The following is a 24,105-nucleotide window of genomic DNA, read 5'->3' as shown; positions in this document are numbered from 1 at the left end:
TATTGTCTTTTGGCAAGGTCTTTTCTGGTGAGTTGTAGTTATATAATAATTGTAAATGTCTTTAGACAAATGATGTAAGTGTAGCAAAGTATATCGAGTGCAATGGAACATTTGTGTAACGCCCTAAAATATGTCTCTAATTTTTGCATGTTTTGACACTGATTGCTTGTTTGCTTTAATGGCTAAGTGATTTGAGTGTGTTTGGGAGTGTTTGAGGAGCCTGGGTTCAAGTCTTGGCCTTGGCAAAATTTTTAATTTTTGCCCTTAAGTGAATCTGGACATAGACAGGTAGGCCTTATAAATTTTATTGTTAGTTTTATGTCATAAAAGAGCTTGCGGTCTAGTGGCAAGGTGGTGTGTAGAGTTTCCTTGAGGTTTGAGGTTCAAGTCTTGGGTTGCGCAATGGGGTATTTATTTTCCTGCTCGAGCCATGTAAGTGGCAGAGTTGGAGTGAAATACTACAGAAGGAAGTTTGAACTGATCATAGAGGGAGTTAAGGAGAGATCGGTGGAGTGATAAGGGGAGAGATTTGAGGAGAAAATCAATGAGTTGATAAATGGAAGCGTTGTGCCGAATCTGGACTCTAGCACTCTAGGAAATTCGGCTAGGGGGTTACTAGTGCCGAATTGGTCTTTTGGCTGCTAAAGTTTTCTGTATTGAAGAGAATTCTCTCTTTCGCAATTGAAATTTTGGTCAGTTTCGATTTTTCTTTTCGCGATTGGTACAAGTTTGTCAACAAGCTAAATTTTTGAGAGACACTTCAATGTAACACACCAAATACGACCATAACGTCTAGGCCAGATTTGGGATGTTACAATTTGGTACTAGGAACATTTGACTCATGAATAACATAAGTTACTTCTTCTAAAGGTTTCTTATTTTGGTACTAGTGTCACGGGCTGCAGTTCAAAGCCTGTGACCAGCGCACCAAATGCATCCAATGGAGGTCTGTTGCTCAGATGGGGATCATTTGGCCCACAAGAACTGACCTGATTCAAAGAGATATTGGAGAAGCCTGTCAGATTAAAGCCTAGTTGGCCCGATAGCGAAGAGATGGCAACTTAGGCTATGGTAACTAATCTTAGAAGATAGAGGGAATCATATCTTGTAAAGATTAGATTAGATTTGATAAGGCTTATCTTGTAAATCCCTAAAATTAAGGGATATGGTTAAATCTCATCCGTCGATGTAATTGTATCTTGACCGTCAGTTTTGGGGGAGCTCAACTATAAATAGAGAGCCTCCCCCTCATTTGTACTCACTCCTAAATTGTTTCATTATTCTTTGTGAATAAGAATTGAGAGCATTTACTCAAACACTTTACGAGCGCTCTTTCTGTTGTTCTTTTGTAGCTTCTTTTGGCACAATCGCTTCCGCTATACAAATTGGTGCCTTGGAGGAATTCTAAGGAATCCTCACTTTTGGGCGTAAAGGCTAACTTGGGCGAGTTTGGAGCGAACGGATCACCTAAGGCCGCACGGTTTACGAGACGAAAGGTCTAGCCCCGTGACAAGTGGTATCCGAGCCAAGGTTTGAACCAAGTAATATTCGAGTTATTAGTTCAAAGGCACTGTTGGGATGTCAAAAGAAGAGTTCGAACAAATGTGGGCGAGGAAGTCTTTGAGGGAGACATTATCGGCAGTAGAGGAACGTGTGAGAAAACTCGAGGGATCCATGGAGGATGTAAAGGAGGCACTCGATGGGGTCGAGGATCGCATAGCAAACTGGAAGGAGCAGTCCAGAGGCTATGTAAAGATGTCCCTTGGTTCCACCATGGATAAGGTAAATGAGTTGTTAAATTCACACAGGGATAAGCTGTCGGACAGGAATGATGCTCTCGAGGCCATGATGATGGCTTTGAAGGAGGAAACAATGGCCACGACGAGGGCTTTGAGCACAAGAATAGAAGAGCTCGAGGGAGAGCTGGCCTTGTGTCAAGCAGCCGTGGGGAAAGGAGTGGCAAATGCAGCACTCAGTAATGAGGATGTCCCAAAGCCGAAAGATTTTGTGGGGACAAGGTCTGCATGTGATGTGGATAATTTCTTATGAAGGATGGAAAACTACTTCTGTGCCAAAGGCATCATGGAGGATGCTGTTAAGGTAAACACTGCTTCAATGTTTCTTACTGACATTGCGCTTTTATGGTGGCGAGGTAGGACCACAGATAAAAGGCATGGTGAGATTGGGACGTGGCAAGAGTTCCAATGCGAATTGAAGGGACAGTTTTACCCAGAGTTTACCGAGGAAGAAGCTCGGGCAAAGTTGCAAGGGATAATGCAACGGGGCACAGTGGGGAAGTATGTTCGAGAGTTCAAGGAACTCATACTCCAAATTTTAGATGTGACTGATGAAGAAGCATTGCTTGCTTTTCAAAAGGGATTGAAGCCGTGGGTCAGACAGGAGGTGGAATAAAGAGGTGTCCAAAAGCTGTCGGAAGCCATGACGGTAGTTGAGTCCGTGGTCAAGCTTGGTCTAGGGAAAGACAAGCTTGGCTCTTCCAAGTCCGATGGAAGGGGCGTATGTGAAATGGATCACAAGGAAGATAGTGTTAATGGCAATGGCAACGGCGACAATGGTGGTAATGGGAAACCACGAGTTGGGAAGAAGAAACCCAAGAGGAAAAGAGACAAGCTGAAATGCTTTCTTTGCGACGGTCCACACATGTTAAAGAAATGTCTGAAGAAATCCGCGCTTAAGGAGAAGCCGGTGGGTAAGGCCTTGGTACTTGGTTCGAGTGCAAGGGGTATCAAAGCCAAGGAGGCCGAAAGCGAGAAAAAGCCAGTGGAGTGCTTCTTGTGTCATGGTCCGTATAGGTTGCGGAAGTGTCCAAGAAAGTCTGTCATCGAGGGGAACAATGGAGCAGACAAGGAGCCCAAGAAGCTTGGTTCGAGCAAGGGAAAAGCCGAAGCCAAGAGGGAAAAGAGGAGCAAAAAGAAGCGAGTAAAGTGCTTCTTGTGCCGTGGTCCGCATGAGTTGCGGAACTGTCCAAAGTAAGCCGGAGTCAAAAGAAAGGCAACGTCTGAGCTTGGTGAGTCATCGGAGGGGCTTCCACCCAAGGAAGAAGTGAGTTTGTCATCGAACTTAGTGGAAAAGGTTGCGATGAAAACAGTGAAGCTGGGACCAATGAGGCTCAAGTTGAGTGAAGCGTCAGAGTTGGCCGAGTCACCGACAAGGCTTCCACCTATGGGAGAGGTGGGTGGTGCATCAGACTTCAAGAAAAAGGAAGCGATGCATGTAGGACAGTTGACCAGAGTAAATGCAGCGAGTAGGACGGCTCGAGTTAAGAAGCGACGTAAGTCGAGACAAGAGTCCCGAAAGAAGGGAAAGGCTAAGGCGTCGAGACGAGACCGATGCGAATCAAGTCAGTGCCATTCGGAAGTCGCAACGAGGACGTTGCGAGAATAGGTGGGGGAGAATGTTACGGGCCGCAGTTCAAAGCCCGTGACCAGCGCACCAAATGCATCCAATGGAGGTCTGTTGCTCAGATGGGGATCATTTGGCCCACAAGAACTGGCCCGATTCAAAGAGATATTGGAGAAGCCTGTCAGATTAAAGCCTGGTTGGCCCGATAGCGAAGAGATGGCAACTTAGGCTAATATGGTAACTAATCTTAGAAGATAGAGGGAATCATATCTTGTAAAGATTAGATTAGATTTGATAAGGCTTATCTTGTAAATCCCTAAAATTTAGGGATATGGTTAAATCTCATCCGTCGATGTAATTGTATCTTGACCATCGGTTTTGGGGGAGCTCAACTATAAATAGAGAGCCTCCCCCTCATTTGTACTCACTCCTGAATTGTTTCATTATTCTTTGTAAATAAGAATTGAGAGCATTTACTCAAACACTTTATGGCGCTCTTTACATTGTTCTTTTGTAGCTTCTTTTGGCACAATCGCTTCCGCTATACAAATTGGTGCCTTGGAGGAATTCTAAGGAATCCTCACTTTTGGGCGTAAAGGCTAACTTGGGCGAGTTTGGAGCGAACGGATCGCCTAAGGCCGCACGGTTTGCGAGACGAAAGGTCTAGCCCCGTGACACTAGGACATCTTTCTTTCAAGTGGCCATAGGATCCATATTAATAGCATATTGTTGGAAGAGACTCGTACTTAACTTTGTGGATTCTTTTGGCAATCCAAATTTTTGAAACAAGAGGCTTCGAAAAATCTAGCAAATTGTCCCATTGAATCTTTATTAGTTTGAAGATCGATCTTGATTACAGTTACAATCATCTCTCCAATCTCCTTTAGAATACTTTTCTTATACAACATTCTTCATAGATTGGGAATACGAATCCACGCTACAACTTTGTGGGGGTATGGATGTAATGTGTAAATTGAGGCATCCATGGTTGAACCGTCAAATAGTGTTCGAAGATCACCCATGGTCCTCTAGAGAGGAAATTAGTGTAAGCCTCAAAAGATTCAAACTTTGTGAGATAATAATCAGTCTCAATGTCTATCAATTGAAAGCACATTGTTGGTTTTCATAAGGAGCACACTTTGTTCCACAAAGCATTATAACATATTTTCCTTCCAAACAACTTAACAACAATAGTCTTGGACATGTTTTTCTCAATTAGTGAATGAACTCACTCAGAGAAATCAATGGAAGGGACACCATCAATGATCTCCTTCCTCACATTATCATATCTTAATTTAATATCATCCTCTGCCTAGGAGTCTTCCTTAGAGTTGTCAGCTAACGACGAATTCATCACCATGTCCCTAAATGAAACCATTTTGGGAGTAAAAGGATCCATAGGATCTTCCCTTCCCCCATCATCTAGTGGATCCTCCTCTTGTTGCCTGACCTTCTTAGTTGCCCTTTCAAGGCTTCCCTCATTCAGTCCATTCATTTTCTTTACAATGTAGTAGTATTTACCAAATATTTAACATACGCGTGTTCAAAAAATAAATATCATTCTATTAAATTTTATATTGAAATATTATAATTTTCTTTTTTTTTCTACACTTATCTCTAAAGATAATAACTGTTAGACCTCAAAAATCGGGTTAAAAGAATCAGGTTTGTGAAAATCGAAAGTGGTCATGCCCCGATTTGTAAGGTTATCTTTGAACATTTATAAAATCGAGGGTTTGAAACAGATACCCAAGGGTCATAAATAATTAATTAAAGTATTAAAATAATAATCAGGTATGATTATATTAATTCATTTAAAACAAAACTTGATTACGAGGTTTAATTTGAAAGTAGTGTGTTTTAATTAAGTTAGGACCTAATTGGAAAATGGGTAACATGAATTGAAATATTAATAATGAGACTTAATTATGAGTATTAATTATTGTATATAAACTAAAATAGAAATGTGTTAAAAAATATAAAGTTAAATAAGTTAATAAGAAAAAAAATTGAGTAAATGTGTAAGCTAATGAAGAATATGTAAGTTGAGCTCAAAATAAATATATACAATTGAGTGACTTAAATAAGCAAGAAATAAGACATAGATTGAATGGTTAGGCGCTAATGCATTTATCAGGTGGAGAGAGTTGATCTTTTCTCTCCTGTTCGAGTATTACTGGCCCTTGTTACATTATACAACTTTGATTTGAAGACTAAGAGTCTTTCAGTTTCCAAGATCGAGTACGGTTTAGAATTGATTGACATTATTCAAAATCTGAGTTAGGCCCATAACGGAAACGAAAAAGGAGGCGTGATAAATATGAGTCAAGGTGGAATTTTGTGGGGTGTGCCTTGTATTCTTCTCTCAGCTAAACTCTGCTATTTTTTCCAATTAAACTCTAATTATTCCAAGGATATTTTAGTATAATTACAACTCTAATCTTAGCCTATTTAAAGGGGCCTTGTATCCTTATTTTAAGAGGCCAATAAGAAAATGGGCTTTTCTTTAGGGCAACAAATTGTAACCGCATATGAGTTTTGGTGAGAGTTTCGTGATAATTATGGAGGGTATCTTATAGTGCCCTTTTTTGTGAGTGCCCTATGAGATTTAAGTTTTTGTTTATCGGTTTGCTCTTTGAGACTTTGAGCTTTGTATTCGAGGCTTTAGGTAATGTATGTTTAGTACATTTAGATTAATTTTCTCCATATTGTATTATCGTTTGTTTACTCATTTATTGAAAAGTCGAAACCTCCATTATCTATGGTTTTTCCCTATTTCAGACCATAGGCCACATAAAATATTTGTGTTCATTCTTCTCCAATTTTATTATCTCGTTGTTTATACAGGTTGATCCCCAACAAATGATTAAAAAGAATTATGACAAGATTATAAGTTACAATAAAAATTGGAAAGATTAATATTTTATTAAGTAAATTAAAATAGTGTATATTAAATTTACTTAATAAAATATTAATAGTTTAGAGTTTATGTTAAAATATGTCATAAGTAAATTTATATTTTAATTTAGCAAAAGGAAAGATTAATTAAAATAAAAAGAATTATGAAAATAAGTAAAAATATTAATGTATTTCATCTAATAAAAATGGTTTGGGATTATCATAAAAAATAAACTTTACGGTAAATATCAACACAAACTACAAAGAGAAAGATTAATTACAATAAAAAGTAAAAAGAATATCATTAGTTTATAATATTTTGGAGATATTTTAAAGATTAAATAACATTAATATAATCTAATTTAAATTATTTAAATATTTTTATAATATTTTAATTACAATAATTTATTAATGATTCTCAAAAATATTAAAAATTAAACAAAAACTATGTTATAAAAATATTAAAATTTAATACACACAACTTATCCATACATTGTACAGAAATAGAAATTAATTTTCATATATAATACTTAAGTTTGGAATCAAATAATTTTTTTATATACAAATTAAAAAAGAAAAGAAAAGGAAAATTTAATTTTAGAATATATTATGTAATTTGTCGACAATTTTTATTATAAAAGATTTAGTATTACTAGAGAAAAACACGTGGCCTGCTTTTGATTTGGATAATGTCGGGAGCATAATTGCAAATTGCTGAGGTCGTTTTCTTCTTTCACCTTATGGTTAAGCGAATCTAAGGACATTTTCAAAGTTAATCTATACTTAATATTCTTATTTTAGAAAAAATAAATACGAGGAATAGCAAGGTTTTCAAAATTGAATTAATGATTCATTTGGTGAGGTTATTGATTCTATTAAATAAATTATTAAAAGCGATGAAAATAAAAAGTAAAAATTTAGTTTGACTGTCGGTTTAATTTTTTAGTTTAATTTAATTGATTTGTACTGATTCATAAGTTAATTAATCCGAACTAATCCTCAACTAACTCCTGATCCTACTAATCCGACCAATTTGATTGGCTAATCTTTTCTAATTTTGAAAACCATGAGGAATAAGATATTTAGACTTAAATTTGTTTAAAGATTAGATTTATTTATCAATATGGAATGTTATTGTATTACGCATTTTTAATTGATTTAGTCCCTCTATTACAATTTGAATATTTTTAGTTTATTTATTTATTTTTGAAATGTGCATTTTCAATTTTGATGTCATTTTTTTGTGTGAATCTAATTAAATAATTTGATCAAGTTTATTTTTAACACATGATATAATATATATACCTTGGGTTTTTTGTATAGTTAGATAAATATTATATTTTTTTTTATTTTTTGGTCAAAATTAGTGTATCCATTACCGGTATCAGTGACTAATATGTTCGCTGTGGGTGCTCTCTATAACTGGTTATGATATGTGCTTTATTCTTATAAGTGCGGACTGAACCCCCGACTACATGTTTAGGGGACGAGGTGAGCAGTAGCGAAGCCAGTGGGGTTGGCAGAGGCCTCGACCCCCTAAAGGCCATTTTATAAGTTATAAAATGTTAAATTGGTAATGGTAAAATTACACTTTGACCTCCCAAAATGATAAAAATTTGATTTAATCCTATAAAAAGTATAAAGATATAGGCTATTAAAATAGTAAAATTATATTTTTACTATTGTAAAAATATACAATTTAATTTCGCTCCAAAAAAATTAAATTTTCTGACTTCGTCTTTAGAGGTGAGCAACCACCACGCCATGCCTCATGATTTTCTTTTTCTTTTAATGTGAAAAAAATATTAAACTACAAAATATATCAAAATATATGTCATGTCATTACATATTTTTAAAAATAAGTTATGTCAAAATATTTGATACTAAAAAAGAAATTGGCATGGGGATTGAAAATGCTCAATTTTGAAAAGTAAATATTAGAAATAACAAAATTATAATAGAGAGATTAAATTCATAAAATTGTATAAAACAAGGACTTATATCTAGAATTTTACCAATATTATTATATTTAAAATGTTATAAAAAATAAGTTTCATTTAGGAAAATTAATGTGGATGGTGGTCAGAATTTGAGAAATATGGAATAGGTATGACTGGTGGTGTGATCCGAGATACAGATGGTTTATCGTGTTTGAGATTTGCAAGGAACAAAGGATTGTGTAGCGCATATAACGTAGAACTCTGGGGCATATTTGATCTTGAACAGGCTTGGAAGCTTGGTTGTTGAGATGTGTTGTTAGAATCAGATTGTTTGGAAGCGCTACACCATATTAAGGGGAACATGATAATTAATCACTCAAAATCGCATGTCGTAAATGCGATTCGAGATTTGTTGAGGCATGATTAGAATGCCAGTTTAACTGACACGTAACGTTGGCTGATTGTTTAGCAAAGGCTGCAGAAGGAATGAACATCAGCTTTCACCTTTGGTCTCAAACCCCTGATTTATCTGTTCCTAGATTAATTATTATGTAATAGTTTGAAATGCTCATATCTTTTAAACAAAAAAAAGTTTCATTTAGATTCGAGCCTCAGGTGAATAAATGATAGACTTTTATTTAAGCAACTCTTTTTGAATGTAGCGTGTGTGTATGATATAAATATATATATATATAACACGTGTATGATAAAAAATCAAGGAAACAGTCAAAGCATCATGAAATCCAATTAGATCTTGGACTGGGATGAAAGGGAAAATAGCAGTCAATGAATTTTTTACAGCTAAATCTACAACTTGTTGAGGCAAATGTAGTAAAAAAGTCAGTAGTTTTCTTCGGAACCATTAAATGTTTATCAATTTTGTTTTCTTTATAGTCAATTTTTAAAAAAAAATCTTATTATTTTAAATATATTACTGATAAACATTTGTAAAGAATATATATTTTGATGATATTTAAGGAATTAGAATTTTAATTCTTAACAAAATGTGAGATATTTAAACGAATGATTGGTATTATAAGATTGATTAGATTTATAGATATATTTTTTTCACGTTGTACTTGTATAAAATTAAATGGGGTATAGGAAGGCCAAACGCGTGGTCATCTCTTTGACAGTAATACATAGAATCTGGGGTGTGTATGTCTCCATTGATGGGCACAGGATTAAATTTCTCGGCAGCAACAAAGCTAATTGAAGATAAAATGGGGACATTATCTTCAATTCAGTGGACCATAGATTACTTCAATACAATAGCATATGCTCTGTGATTCCAAAATCTAAAGATAATCATTCCCTCCACCCAACAATAGCTTACATTTTCTTCATTTTAAGATGGACTTCCATGGACGATTAACATTAACTATGTGCTAACTCGTTAGTTGTAATCAACTTTTTTTGTAAGGAATTATGAATTTATTTTGATTTAAATTCGAGATGGAGGGGATTTTCCTTAAACCCGTCCTGTCCTGTTTCACTCCGACTAATATTAGAATAGCACCTACCTTGCCTCAACCCGGAACCCGAACCCGAACCCGAACCCGAACCCGGACGGGTTTTTTCCCTCCCACACTGAAAAGTCTTGTAGCATGATTTGATAACGATGGCTAAGCTCAAGTGGGCACACGTTGAGGAAATTAATCATAAAGCCAAACCTGATTTTTTTGACTTTGAATGCCACATTTAATCCCCCTTTGAAAACCACTACTTATATATACCACTCCTATTATCTCATCCAAACGCAAGTTTACTCACAAGGAAAAAACAATTGAGCTTTAATGGCTTCTCAATTATCTTCCCTTTTCTTTCAATTCATTTTCATTTCTGTCTTTGCTTTTGCTACCACTCTAGCCAAAGTCCCTGCAAACGAAACCTTTGAATTCATCAACGAAGGTGAGTTCGGAGATCGGATTATCGAATACGACGCTAGCTATCGAGTGATCCGAAACGATGTGTACACTTTTTACACCTACCCTTTTCGCCTTTGCTTCTATAATACCACTCCTGATGCTTACATTTTTGCCATGCGAGCTGGCATTCCCAACGACGAAAGCCTAATGAGATGGGTGTGGGACGCTAACCGGAACGATCCGGTTCATGAAAATGCCACCCTCAAATTTGGCGAGGACGGGAATTTCGTGTTGGCGGATGCGGATGGTCGTGTTGTGTGGCAAACCAATACGGCTAACAAAGGTGTCACTGGGATTAGGTTACTACCAAATGGTAACTTGGTACTGTTTGATAAAAATGGGAAATTCATTTGGCAAAGCTTTGATTACCCTACTGATACTTTGTTGGTGGGTCAATCGGTTAAAATCAACGGTCGGAACAAGCTCGTTAGCCGGAAATCTGACATGGACGGCTCTGATGGACCGTATAGTCTGATACTAGACCATAATGGGTTCATTATGTATCTAAATAATTTGGGCCAGCAACTTATTTACGGGGGCTGGCCTACAAAGGATTTTGCTGACATTGTGACATTTGCTGCCGAGCCTGAAGACGTTAATAAAACAAATACCCCTTACGAGTTGGTGTTAAGTTTAACACATCTACAAGCTCAACCGAGCACTTCCCCGGCAGGCAACGGCCGGCGACTCCTCCAAGTTCGTCCGATAGGTGGAGGCAGCACAATAAACCTTAATAAAGTCAACTACAATGGCACATATTCATTCTTAAGACTCGGATCCGATGGAAACCTAAGGGCTTTCACATATTTTCCCCCAGCGAGTTACTTAAAATGGGAAGAGAGCTTTGCTTTCTTCTCAAGTTACTTCGTTAGGGAATGCGCTTTGCCATCCAAGTGCGGCACATACGGGTTATGTGACCAGAGAATGTGCGTGGCTTGCCCAAGTCCGAACGGGCTGTTGGGTTGGAGCGAAAGCTGTAAACCACCGAAGCCGGTACCTTGCCGGGCCGGAGCTAAGTTCGATTACTACAAAATCGTGGGGGTGGAACATTTTTTGAACCCATATTTGGATGATGGAGAAGGTCCAATGAAGGTTGAACAATGCAGGGACAAATGCAGCAAAGATTGCAAATGTAAGGGATACATTTACAAGGAAGATACGTCAAGGTGCTTGACGGCTCCGGTGCTTGGGACTTTGATCAAAGATGTTAATACTACCTCTGTGGGATATATTAAGTACTCAAAGTAGATTTAATTATTTTGTGATTTTGTTTTAAAGTTTAGTGAAAATCAAGGTTATTTATTGAGTATTAGGTCATTAAGAACTCAAATAATTTTCGTGTAATACTTAAATAAATGATGAAATGTCGTATGCGTTTCAGTACAACGTTGTACAATATATATCCTTACAAGTAATTTCATAAACTTATTCCCAAATTACTATGATATGAACTTAGAAACTGAATAAATAAAGGTTTAATGGCAATTTTAGCCATTAATGTTTGCATGTTTTGTCAAAATGATTCTAACTGTATTTTTGAGCCTGTTTTGGCCATCAACTTTTGTTCTTTTTTAAATTGTTTTTCTAATAGATTTAATGAAAATACCGTTTAAAAGGTTAGCGGGGTTATGTGAAATATTTTAATGAGATGTAATTTATTACTTAAAATAACCTTATTAGATAATTACATGTGGAAAATAATAAAATAAATAATACATGAAATTAAAAAATAACTCTTAATTTAAAGAAAATAAACATAATTATCTAAAAAATTAATTCAATAGAAAGATCTCTTAGTAAATAAACGTATGAAAGATTAAAACCTTAAAAAGATTAAAACCTTGAATTTATTTATTAAATTTGCTAGAAAAGTAGTTTGAAAAAAAAATCAAAGGTTGATGGCCAGAAAGGCTCAAAAATACAATTAGGACCGTTTTAAAAATTATGCAAATATTAATGACCAAATTTATCATTAAACCATAAATAAATTAAAATTTAATTATTTAAATGTTATTGGATTCAGTTTGCTTACTCCATATTGGCCCATCTCTAGTGCAATAGCTTGATTCTCAAATGCCTGGGCTTATCAAATTTCTTCTGCTTTTCTCTAATTGGGCAATGGAATATTCATCAGTTGGACCCATATATAATTAGTTGATTTGGGCTAATCATTTGATGGACTAAATTTGAGTTTTTTTAACAATCCAATAAAATTTGTTATGAAGACGTCCAAAAATTTACCAAGGAAGAAAAACAACAAAACAAAAGGTTTTTTTTTAATGCTAATTTGATTAAAATAGTGATCGAATCAATTAAAAGCTTTTCGTCGATCGGATTGAATTATTTAAAATAGAAATTTCAATTTTATTTTATATTATCTAATAACATAATAGTATGCTTCAAAAATATAACTAAGTGATTAAAACTTAAAAAGAGTACAAGTGATAATTTAACGATTTAATCATCATATTTCATATTTCATTAATATAGATTGTGCATGTTAAATTTGACGTCAATTAAATTCAAAATTTTGCATGCATGACAAGTACAATTGTATTGATAAATTCAACATACAAAAATATACAAAGGTATAAATGGATCCCTTCCTATATGTATATGATAAAATGAAAATCTTTGAACATTTTTACCCTCAAGTGAATGACTGCCGCCATGATCCTCGAACAAGTTAAAAACATAAAAAATAAACATTTGAAGGGGATTTATAAGTAGGATCAACAAGTTTAGATAAATTCACAACAACATTTTTCTATTTTTCCTTTAGTGATGCAGCTTTCGATTTGTTGGTTGTTTTAATTCGATATCCCAACTTCTGTTTCAATATAGATTAGAACAAGACAGTTTAACAAATAGATTATAAGAGGAGACTAAGGTAAGGAGAGAAATCAATACGTGATGTTTGTTAACGTATTTCGGATTCACCAATCCTGTTTTGCTGAGCCGCGCTTAGTGAATGATTTATTCAACAATGGATTTGGAAATCTATTGGTTAAAACCCACTCTACCCTTACACTAAGAAGCAATCCAACTGTTACAATGACTCACCCAAAAAAATCCTCACATGTAAATAATAAAACTCTCTTCAACAAATACTTAGAAAGAGTGTCGAAAATACTTAGCTAGAATAACAAAACAATGGCTTAGTAAGATACTCAAAAACTACTCTTTAAGTGATGCCAAACATTTGCCTTTCTATAGGCCTTTAGATAGGCTTGAAATACTCATATAAAATCTGAATTTATCCTTGAAATACTCATATAAAATCTGAATTTATCCTTTAAATTATCTCTATAAATTATCTCATAAATTCTTTAATAAGCAAGTCTCCTACTAACTTCAAATACTCTTAAAAGATAAGAATAATAACAAGGATAAAGTTTACTTTCAATCTAACTTTCTTCTTCCTTCTTTCATTCGAAGCACAAGCTTCTAACAATCGAATACATCGACTACACTTTAACTGTCACAACATGCTGTCTCAAGTGCTATCCTAACTTGTTATCTCAAGTGTTTTCGAACGAAGAATGAAACAATGCACCACAAGCAGTTAAAGTCCCAATAGATGTTTTGTACAGTTCAACTAAATATTTTGGAGTACGACATATTTGAGACCAATAACCTTTAGTTCTGCATTCATAACAAATATTTTCATTGTTTTGCACCATATTATTCGTTTTAGAATTTATCTCATGTTTGATCCATTTCATTGAATTCTTTTTAGTAACTTTATTTCGAAAGTTCAAAAGATCGATACTCACATATCTAATATTTAATTTTTTTAATGCGAACTCTTTTACCACCATGATCTCATCCACGACTTTGAGAAAACGTCACTTTCACTTCAAGGAATGATATTGAACTAATTGGACGAGATTGAAAAATTAACTTCAAATATTTTGTGAATCTACGTTCTCAATATTGCTCCTACAAAAGCACATTCGATGCATGGAAAGTCAAATATATTTTTTCTAACCTATCCTCATAATTAATTTTCTCTTCATATAATTTTAATTTAGAAATAATTTTAAACACCACCAAATTATTTTCACTTACAATTTTAAAATCTTGTAACCATAAGTGTACCCACTCATATTGAGCATTTAGACAAATCACCGTTTTTTGGTCATCGTTTCTTTACATTTCGTTTAAAACATTCCAAAGGGTTAATGGGTCCTTAAGACTAAGGTTTTTAGTTTCTAGATGGTGATGGAAGATAATCAAAGACAAAGCTAGAAATCTTTTTCGAGTGGAAGAGGAGTGAGATTGAATTATAAATTTTTATGAGAGTTAAAATACAATTTTACTATTATATTAACTCATAACTTTATATTTTCTAAAAGGACTTAACATATAAAAACATATAACTTCGAGGGACCAAAAGCAAATTTTTTCAATTTAGGGGGTTGAGGTAAGGGCCCCCTGCCTGACCCACATTGCTCTCAAGCAATCCTGAAAGAATGCTTGGTTTCCTTCTTTAATTGCATCTCCCAGATTCATAGAATTAAGATGAATTCCATAATCTAAGTATTCTAAATTCCTAGATAAAATATGTCAAATGAATTAGGTTTTTACATTGATATAATGAAAAGAAGTTGGAGTGATTTTGCTACAGTACTATTAGAGACTTCATCATGTCGATAAAATATTGTAAAGAAAAACAAAGAAAGATCAAAACAAATAATAGATTTTGATAATTCTAATTCTTCAAGAACTAGTTAAGCTACTAATCTTTCTTATTCCTGTTGTTGGGTGAAACAGGTCCCTTCGTCATAAATACATAAGGGTTGATACATTTCATACTACAATATACCAGAACTTATACATGAATTAGATTAATAGAGAATGCCATGTACTATATGAGTATATGAATTCCATAAAGCATACTGATAACCCTTTATATATCTAGTCATCCATACGTTCTAAATTAAATTGCTTATATCCTAGTGTAAAACAAAAGTTAATCTTCTCTTAAGTTAGGTTATTTGTTCAAGCTCAAGTCCAACTTGATATTTGGAAGGATTTGAGTATAAATTCGAAAAATGAATTTGAACAAAAAGATTAAAATTATTTAAAAATGGGTCGAATTTAGTCTTTAGCATTCAAGATTCAAGCCTAACCATGCTTTATCTGTTTTTAATATTATATTATATTATATAAAAATTAAACCTATAATAATATAAAAATGTTAGGTTATTCATGTTTACAATTCTAATAAAGATATATAAAATACATTAAGACCGTACCATGATTTAATCCAACCAAAAAAAGCAAAAAACTATAATTCACAAAGTTTGCCGCTCTCCTATAATTTGAGCATCAATTTCTACATGAATATTATGAGCAAAAATTATAATTCGCAAAGGTTGCCGCTCTCCAATAATTTGAGCATCAATTTCTACATGAATATGATGAAACTTTTAACCAATCCCAAATCTGTCAAGGATTTGGATATGAGAAAGGTGGGTTACCTTTACCTTTTTTTTTTTCCTAAGAATAATATTTTAAACCCTTCACTACCTGAATGGAATAATTAAATTAACCTCTGATTTATAGGTTTATTGGAAGGTGATGTTGACAATTTTAATGCTTAAAAAAATTCTACCACAAATACCTTTTTAGATTAATTAATTATTACATGGTCAATTAGCCAGCTTTGTGTCATCATTTCTTTGGTATTATTGGCTTAGGTTTCCATCCTAAGAAGACACCTTACCATTTCCCCCACCTTCTAACACATTGAAATATGGGTAGGCAATAGGCATTGATTCTCCTACATTAACCCATAGCAATTCTTTGCCACAACTTTCTTTTGATCTTTTTTTATATTAACATATATATATATTAACTTTTTAAATAGTTTTTAAAGGTTTTTGGTTAATTATTGCTTATAGATATGGTTAACTACTCCTATATTGTAAATTTTTTTTAAAAAGGAAGAAGAAGATTACTTTAACCAATATCAATGGAAGTTAATTAATGTTTCTTTTTTCCCCTAAAAGGATGGTTGTTTTCATTTCTTCGGCCAACATTCCAAAATCCCATTTAATCTTTTTGGTAGTTGTTCTTGTCATATATTCTTGTAGAGCAATTAGTAGCATTCATTGCCTTTTATATGCATGAATCCCAAGGAAAATGAAATCCCAATTAATAAAGCGCATGGGAATGGGGTGAGTATATAAACCTTTTTTCTCCTCTTTTCCTTACATTTGAAGCCCAAATATTGGGTGAGCATCCACCTTTTCTCTTCCAATATAAGAGGCTCAAGATTTGTATTCAAAGATCTTCCTTTCCCAAGCTGTTATTTGCCTTTTCTCCTTAAAAAGGCATCTACCCATTAGAAGTGTTTATAAATTGAGTTGAATCAGATTCAGATTAAATTTATGTATAATATTAATTTAAAGATTACTCGATTAAATTTTATATAAATTTAAAGTTTAAACTTGAAATTTACAATCAATTCCTCTATCGTATGAGACCACCTTTGTGTGCGTATATATACCATCTTAATTTAGGGTCTGAACTCAATGATTGTTGCATCACTTGCAATGCATCAAGATTATAAGTCCAATTATAGTTTCCTCTTAGTTAAACTTGATGGACCCCAGTGAGTCTATAAATAAACAACATGTATGTATGGATGTGTTAATATATGTTTGACAAATAGAATGCTTCTCCATTATTTTCTTGTCTCCAATCAGATTTTCTTTCAAGGTAAGACAAGATGCTCATCATGGTTGCCAAATTTTTATCTTAGGGATTAATTAGTTGGGACAGATTTAACATTTTTAAACGTTTGTTTAAAATTTAGAGTAACTCTTTTATATATTTATATTTAAAATTAATTTAAACAAAATAAAAAATTGCACCATATCAAATCATATTTATAAAATCGTACCTAATATTAAAGTCGAATTATTAACCTAACGAGATGACTTGACCCATAAAGAGTACCTAATACTAAAATTATAATTATAAACTTAACAGATGATCGACTTATGAACAGGATTAATATCATCATTGTTTGTATTTCTTTTTATTTCCTTTGGTTTTTTTTTTTCATTCACTTAATTTTGTCCCTTTGTTATTGTTCAGAAAAAAAAGTTATCCCTTTCCTAGGCTTTCTATTATAGAATTGGAATTTTAATTGACTATTAAATTGTTTTCAAATTTTTACATAGTTTTTAAACATTTGTTGATCTAACATGAGTGCTACCTCAAGCTCTTGTTTTTCTCACATTTGTTGATCTAACATGAGTGCTACCTCAAGCTCTTGTTTTTCTCTAGAAAATTGGCTGTTAAATTGTTTCAATTTTAATTCGTTCTAATTTCTGACTTGAGATAATACTTGATAAATTTAGTTGAACTATTCCAAAATCTAGAATAATGTTATATTTTACAACTACTATCCCTTATATTTCAATTCTGTCATCCCCATTTATGTCATATAAATAGTAGGTTAAGATCGATTGAATCTTAACTCGATTGTAATGGATATTATTACCAATGCAGGGGGACGTGGGTTCAAGTGCTCTAAAGTACATTATCCTCCTATTTATGGGTTGGGTAGGAGCTATGGGTAGTTTTAGGCATTATGTCAAAAAGAACAAATATGATCAGAACTTATAATGAAATTAATAAAAAAAAAGTAGATTAAGACTTAACTTGGTTGACATCACCTTTATTACCAGTGTAGGAGGATGTTTGTTTGAGCATGTTGAACGCGTTTATCTTACTGTTTAAAGATTAGAGAGGAATTATGAAAAGTTTTAAGCATTATAAAAAAATCATCAATAATATCACATTAATTTTGTAACCATAGGTGGGTGGTTTAAGAAAATGCGAGTACAAATGTATACATTTAAAAAAAAATTTATGAGTAGTGTTTTTTTCATATAGAACATAAATATTCTTAATTTATATTTAATATTTTTCTTATGCTTTTGACTAATCTCACTAACTGAGTTTATGTTTAGTTAATGGATTAAATCAAGTTAGTAATAATAGTAATACTTGTAGTATTAAACAAGTAAGAGACTAAGAGTGTATATATATATATATATTTTAATCGAAATAGAATGTAGTAGTTTTACACTAGCTTAGAAATGAAAAACAACATAAAAAGAAAAAATAAAAGGAGAAATGAAATCCTTTTTTATATTATTACCATAGTACGCATTTTGGATGGATCGAGTCGGGTACGATTATATATTATATGAGTGTATTTCATGTTTGTATCAATTTAATTAAATTTAAAATAAGAGCTTTAAAATTTATTTAAATATATCTATATTTGTAAATAATTAGCTCAAACATGTTTTATGTCTGTTTATATTATTTTCAATTTAAAAAACTAATTTTAATTTATTATTCAATAAATTAATATATTTTTATTTAATAAAAATTAAATATAGACAACTTTAACATATTATTAATGTTTACATTAAATTATATATTATTATAAAATTAATTTTAATATGATACAAATTATATAGTATATAACAATAAAATAATATGTATTAGATAATTAAAAATGGGTTGAGTTAAACCAGACTCGAATCTTAAATGTTAAAATTCAAGCTAGACTCATATTTTAAACAAATCTAACATTTCTCTATGCCCAATTTTTAGATTTTATATTTTATTTAAATTCTTATTTGAATAAAATTTTGAGTTTAAATAAAATGAAAAAGCGATAAATCTAGAGAAGTTGTATGTATATATATTGTATTTTGTACCTCTAATAATAATAAGACAATACAGACAAAAACATTATTGAACATAAGCTTGCATTATAGCTAAAATTGGTAAAATTGCTCCGTACGTCACACATATATATATATATATGCACATGTATATATCTATTCATATACTATATTATAAAAAAATATTTATTTAATGTAAATGAAGTTTTGATTTAATAATAAGATTGAGGCTTTTAAGAATTTTGAAATATTATGTTTAAGTTATATGTGATTTTATTTATTTATTTTGATTTAAATTTTATTATGTGTGGGTTTGGTTAATATTAATGTGCATGGTTTAGGTTTTAATTGGCAATTGACCGACAGTTGATAATTGATTGTTGATTGCAGTGACTAGTTTGACCAACCGATTCTACTAACTGTTTATTTAAAAGTGTTTGACAAATAAGGGTATGCCACAAATAAGAACATGTGGCAAAGGGAATAATTTTTTTTGCAAGTATGGTTAGATATGTCATTCCACATATCTCATTCTCAATCAACTGTGAAAAACATTGTCCCTCCCAGCTTTTTTTTTGAGGTTTTAGCTTAACAAGTTCTTGCAAACCTCTATTCACTAAACACTACAATTAGAAGATTTGACTACCCAATCCTCCATTTGCCCAAATCAACTAAAAAAAATCTAAAACTCTGTTTACCAAACACTCTCTTAATCTTTTAAGAGTCTAATAAAAATCAGCTAATTGATTAAAATGTTGCTTGATTATTAATTAAATAAAAGAATTTGAATTCAAAATTTCAAAAAAAATATGAAGTTAATGAGAAAAAAAAAAGTAATTAGTCAAATTAAGATCCAAATTGAAGATTGAACACGCAGCTGTCACAATTGACAAGCTGGGCAGCCTAGGAGACATTTCACGTGCATCTCAATTACCGGCCTTCAGCAGAAAACAATAATGTAAACCTTTGTAGTTGAGGCTTTCACTTCACTTCAATTACGCTAATTTATTTCAAATTGTAATTTAATTCCAAACTTAAATTTAAAATGTAATTAATTAATTAATTATTTTCTTGCTAAATATGAGCGGAGGTCGATTTGAGTAGATTTTTTTTGAATAATCTCATTATAAGTTTTAATCATATCTATTCTGTTTGGCACAATGCCTAAAATTACTTATAATCCCCCAATACATAAATAGGAGGATAATGCGTTTTAACATACTTGAACTCACATTCTTTTTTACGTAAGCAACAATGTTCGTGCTAATCGAGTTAAGACTCAATTGAATAGATTTAAATTTGGGTCATTTATAATTTTTTTATTCAGGGTCTTTTATAATTTAGATATTAACAATAATTTTAACTATGAAAATTTAAATAATTTTGAGTTTAAATTATTTTAAAATAATTCTTTTAAAATTTTCTAAGGAAGCTCGTTTAATGTTAAGATTTAGGATTTAGGTTTAAATATAATTATTATAACTTAATTTAAGTATTTAGAATTCATAAATAAGTTATTAATTCATTAATTTTAAATAAACATTTGTTATAATATGACAATTGCTTGTATTTGTATTTTAAATTCAATATTTGTTGGCGCCGAAAGGTATACAATTAATTTGTATATAAAATCAAATTTTAAAATAATTTATTATAAAACGGTATATCATAAATTAATTGTATTGATATCTGTACAATTATATATAATTCCACAATGGACACCTGTCCATTTTTTTTACATGAAAATATTATAGGTAAATTTTAATTCCAATTTCTCTACTTTTTCGATTATAAGAATGGTTAAATTTCAATTTAATTTTTATATTTTGCTTAAATTTGATATTTAATCTATATACTTCAATTTTGATATAATTTCACACCTCAATTTTTATAATATCATAGTCTAAATACTTTATTTCAATTTAATGATGTGAACTTTTAAGAATTTTTAGCACTATTAAAATTCTTTATTAAATTCAGGTTTGTTACAATATTTTTTTTGTTACGTGAATATTAAGTTTTTTTTTCAAAATGCCACACCAACCCAAAAGAATTCTAACTGTGTTAGCAAATAAATCTAAATTTCAAATACCAAGAGTACAAAAACTTTAAGCAAATTGTAACCTTTAAATTTTCACTCTATAATTTAGTTAAGAAATAAATAATTAACCCAACGTGAAGTGTGAGCGAAAATCTTACTAGTTTAAAATAATGGATTCGATGGAATCGTTTTCTTAACATAGAAATAAGTTATAAAAAAGGGTTTTTAGTTAAATAATATAAAATAAAAGGACTTAAATACTAAAAACCCTTGTAAAATAATTGAAAAATCAATTGAAAAAGTGCAATCAATTGGAGCCCTTAATTGAGAGTTAGCAATCAATTAAGCCCCTAACGAACCATTAATTGCTGACATGGCAATTGACATGGCATCTAACGTGGACACATTGATGACATGAAGGGTTTAATTGGTTTTCTAATTATTTTATGGGGCTTAAATGATTTTTAGGAATTATATAAAAAATCTCAAAATTTTATAAAAATAATAAAATTTATTAAAGTTTATAAAAGGAGTATTTTAAAATTTTTATAAGATTTAATAATTTTTAATAACTTTTATAATTTTTATAATATTTTATAATTTCTGATAAAGTTTAAAACTTTTAACAAAAATTACTACTCTTTTTGTTTCCCTTATACACTATCTTACATCATACTTTAAATCATCCTTATCAAAGTCCATTGCATCATATTTCCTCAACCAAAACCATTACTCATCACTCACTTTAAATCAAACCCCTTACCCATATAAATTTGGTCAATATCATACTTCAAGCTCCCTATTAAAACCAAATGCAAACCTTCAAAATAACAAAATTTCCTACAAGTTTCTTTTATATATATATATATATATATATTATAATTTTGATAACATTTTAAATAATTTTTATCATAATTTTCAATTTATATATTTTTCTATAATATTTGTCGTATTTATATTTTTATTATTTTTATATTTTGTCCAAGCCTATTTCTATTTGTAAATGATAAACTTAAGTTTATTTAAGCTCTCTCATGTTTTAAAAAGTATAATGATTTCCATTTAATATTTACTAATCATATATATATCTTTTACAATCATTATATATATATATATATGTTAATTTTTAAACATAAATGACTTAACATATATATTTTAATATTTATATTAATAATACAGTATATCTAATTTTATATAATAGAAATTACATAATGTATAAAAAAACATTACATAGTCTTGAAAATAAGTCGAGTTGAACTTCAACTTTGAATGTTAGAGTTCATAGTAGCTTTTAATATAAACGAGTCTATTTTTTTCTCTAAACTTATTTTTCGAGTTTAATATTTTATGTAAATCTTTTAATTTAGAGAAATTAAGTTTAAGTTGTGTTTACTATTTAATGAAATTTAATTATTCCACCGAAATTCTAAATTTGGATTTATAGTAATCACATTAAAATATGATAAACGAGTTTCCCATGGAGAGAGAGTACCTTATAATTGGAAGTCGTCATTAAAAGTCTAAAATGGGTGTATTTACATTTGAGGAAGGGAGGATGGATATAATTTTGTTTTATAATGTAGCTAAATTAACAAAGGTTGCATTAAATACAGAAATAGGTAAGATTGATTTCAAGCCCTGGGAAACGTGCTGATGAAGAAAATTCTATTTTCTTTTCACTAATGCAATCTATTAGTGTCATGATTTTATCGATTTAAAACATTCTTGTAACATGCGATATGCTTTTATGTTATCATATCTTCTTTGCATAATTGTTTGGTACATTATGAATAATTGAATCTGGATTACTAATTGACAAAATTTTCTTATTCAGCCCTTTTCCCTCCTCTACAAGTATCCTCCTCTCTCTCTCTCTCTCTCATTTTTCTTTTTTTTTTCTTTTTTGGTTTTATTATTAGCTTTACTGTATATATATGGTAAGAAAAGATTTTAACATCCCATTGGAATTTATGATATATAGGGTAAATTATAAAAATAGTCACTTTTGTTTGCTTCAGATTACATTTTAGTCACTTATGTTATCGTTTTGTTGCGAAGTAGTCACTCTGCCATTAAGCTTCGTTACCTACCTAACAGCAATCCTACATGACAGTCCAAATGGGTTTTAAATGTCAACTTGGATGAAATTAGTTTTTTCAGTCAAAATGAAAAAGAAAACTAAAAGAAAAAAGAGACGAAAAGTTTTTTTTTTTCAATTCAAGGTGTAATTAATTTAAAATTTTGAATTAATTAAATTTATTAAATTAAAAACGTATTATTATCCCAGTTGGATATCCAAGTTGGCATTTAAAATCCATTTGGATTGCCACATAGGATTGTCGTAACAAAGCGATAACGTAAGTGGTTAAAATGTAATATTTCAAACATAAGTAACTAAAATGTAAACTTAGGCAAACAAAAGTGACTATTTTATAGTTTACCCTATATATATTTATAAAATTATACTTGTAAGATAATTTATGTGAAATACCATAATGAGATTTTGAATTAAAATGGATAATACTTTTCAAGTTAAGTGTTGGCATCCATAATTGGTATATAAGTAATCTCTAAACAAAATCTAAGAGCTAAGTGCTATACAATAAGAGTCATCTCTAAAATCAGAGATGAAGCCAAGAGGTGGGCAAGGATTTAACCCTTAGTCAAAAGGAAATTTTAATTAATAGTATTGAATTTTCAATTTAAGCTTTTAATCATTCAAATAATTTGAAAAATTATAATTTAAACATTTTTTAAATTAATAATTTAATTTAATTTTTTAAAATAAAATTTTATTTTGACCCTCTTAAAATTTTATCTTGGTTCCTTTGATAAAATTTTGAATTCATCCTATTTGAGATTAATAGGGTAACAAGTTGTAACGGAAAATTTGAATTTAAAGTTAACAATTGTATTTAAGTAAAAGAAAGCATGTTACTGCATGCAAATTACAGGCATTCTTGGGAAAATATGATATATACAGAGTGTTTGGATGCATGCTTCAAATTTTGAATCCAAATGCCAAATTAGAAAAAGAAATTATTATAATAAAGTAAAAGGAAACAACTAAAACCATCACTTGTAATCAAATATTGTAATATTATTAAAATCATACATAAGTGTGTAATGTGTATATATATAATGTAATATTGGTAACGTGTTAGTGTATATTTTAAAGATAATATTATTAGAAGAGATAATCATATATTGTCAAA

The 24,105-nt window shown here is 31.0% G+C and overlaps 1 protein-coding gene across 1 annotated transcript; it reads left to right on the top strand.

Moving 5' to 3' along the window:
* Nucleotides 1–9,953: 9,953 nt before the first annotated feature.
* On the top strand, nucleotides 9,954–11,515 carry LOC105778211 (EP1-like glycoprotein 2). The gene has a single exon (XM_012601872.2). It carries the CDS (start codon nucleotides 9,998–10,000, stop codon nucleotides 11,375–11,377), a length of 1,380 nt encoding a protein of 459 aa, XP_012457326.1. The 5' UTR covers nucleotides 9,954–9,997; the 3' UTR covers nucleotides 11,378–11,515.
* The last annotated feature ends 12,590 nt before the right edge of the window (nucleotides 11,516–24,105 follow it).

This window comes from Gossypium raimondii, chromosome 1, assembly GCF_025698545.1.
Source record: "Gossypium raimondii isolate GPD5lz chromosome 1, ASM2569854v1, whole genome shotgun sequence".
NCBI classification, from domain to species: Eukaryota; Viridiplantae; Streptophyta; class Magnoliopsida; order Malvales; family Malvaceae; genus Gossypium; species Gossypium raimondii.
Note: the sequence above shows the minus strand (reverse complement) of the source record. Positions and strands in the feature narration are given on the sequence as shown.

Excerpts from the sequence above, each read along its gene's own strand:
- LOC105778211 (XM_012601872.2), top strand. The coding sequence starts at position 9,998 with ATGGCTTCTCAATTATCTTCCCTTTTCTTTCAATTCATTTTCATTTCT.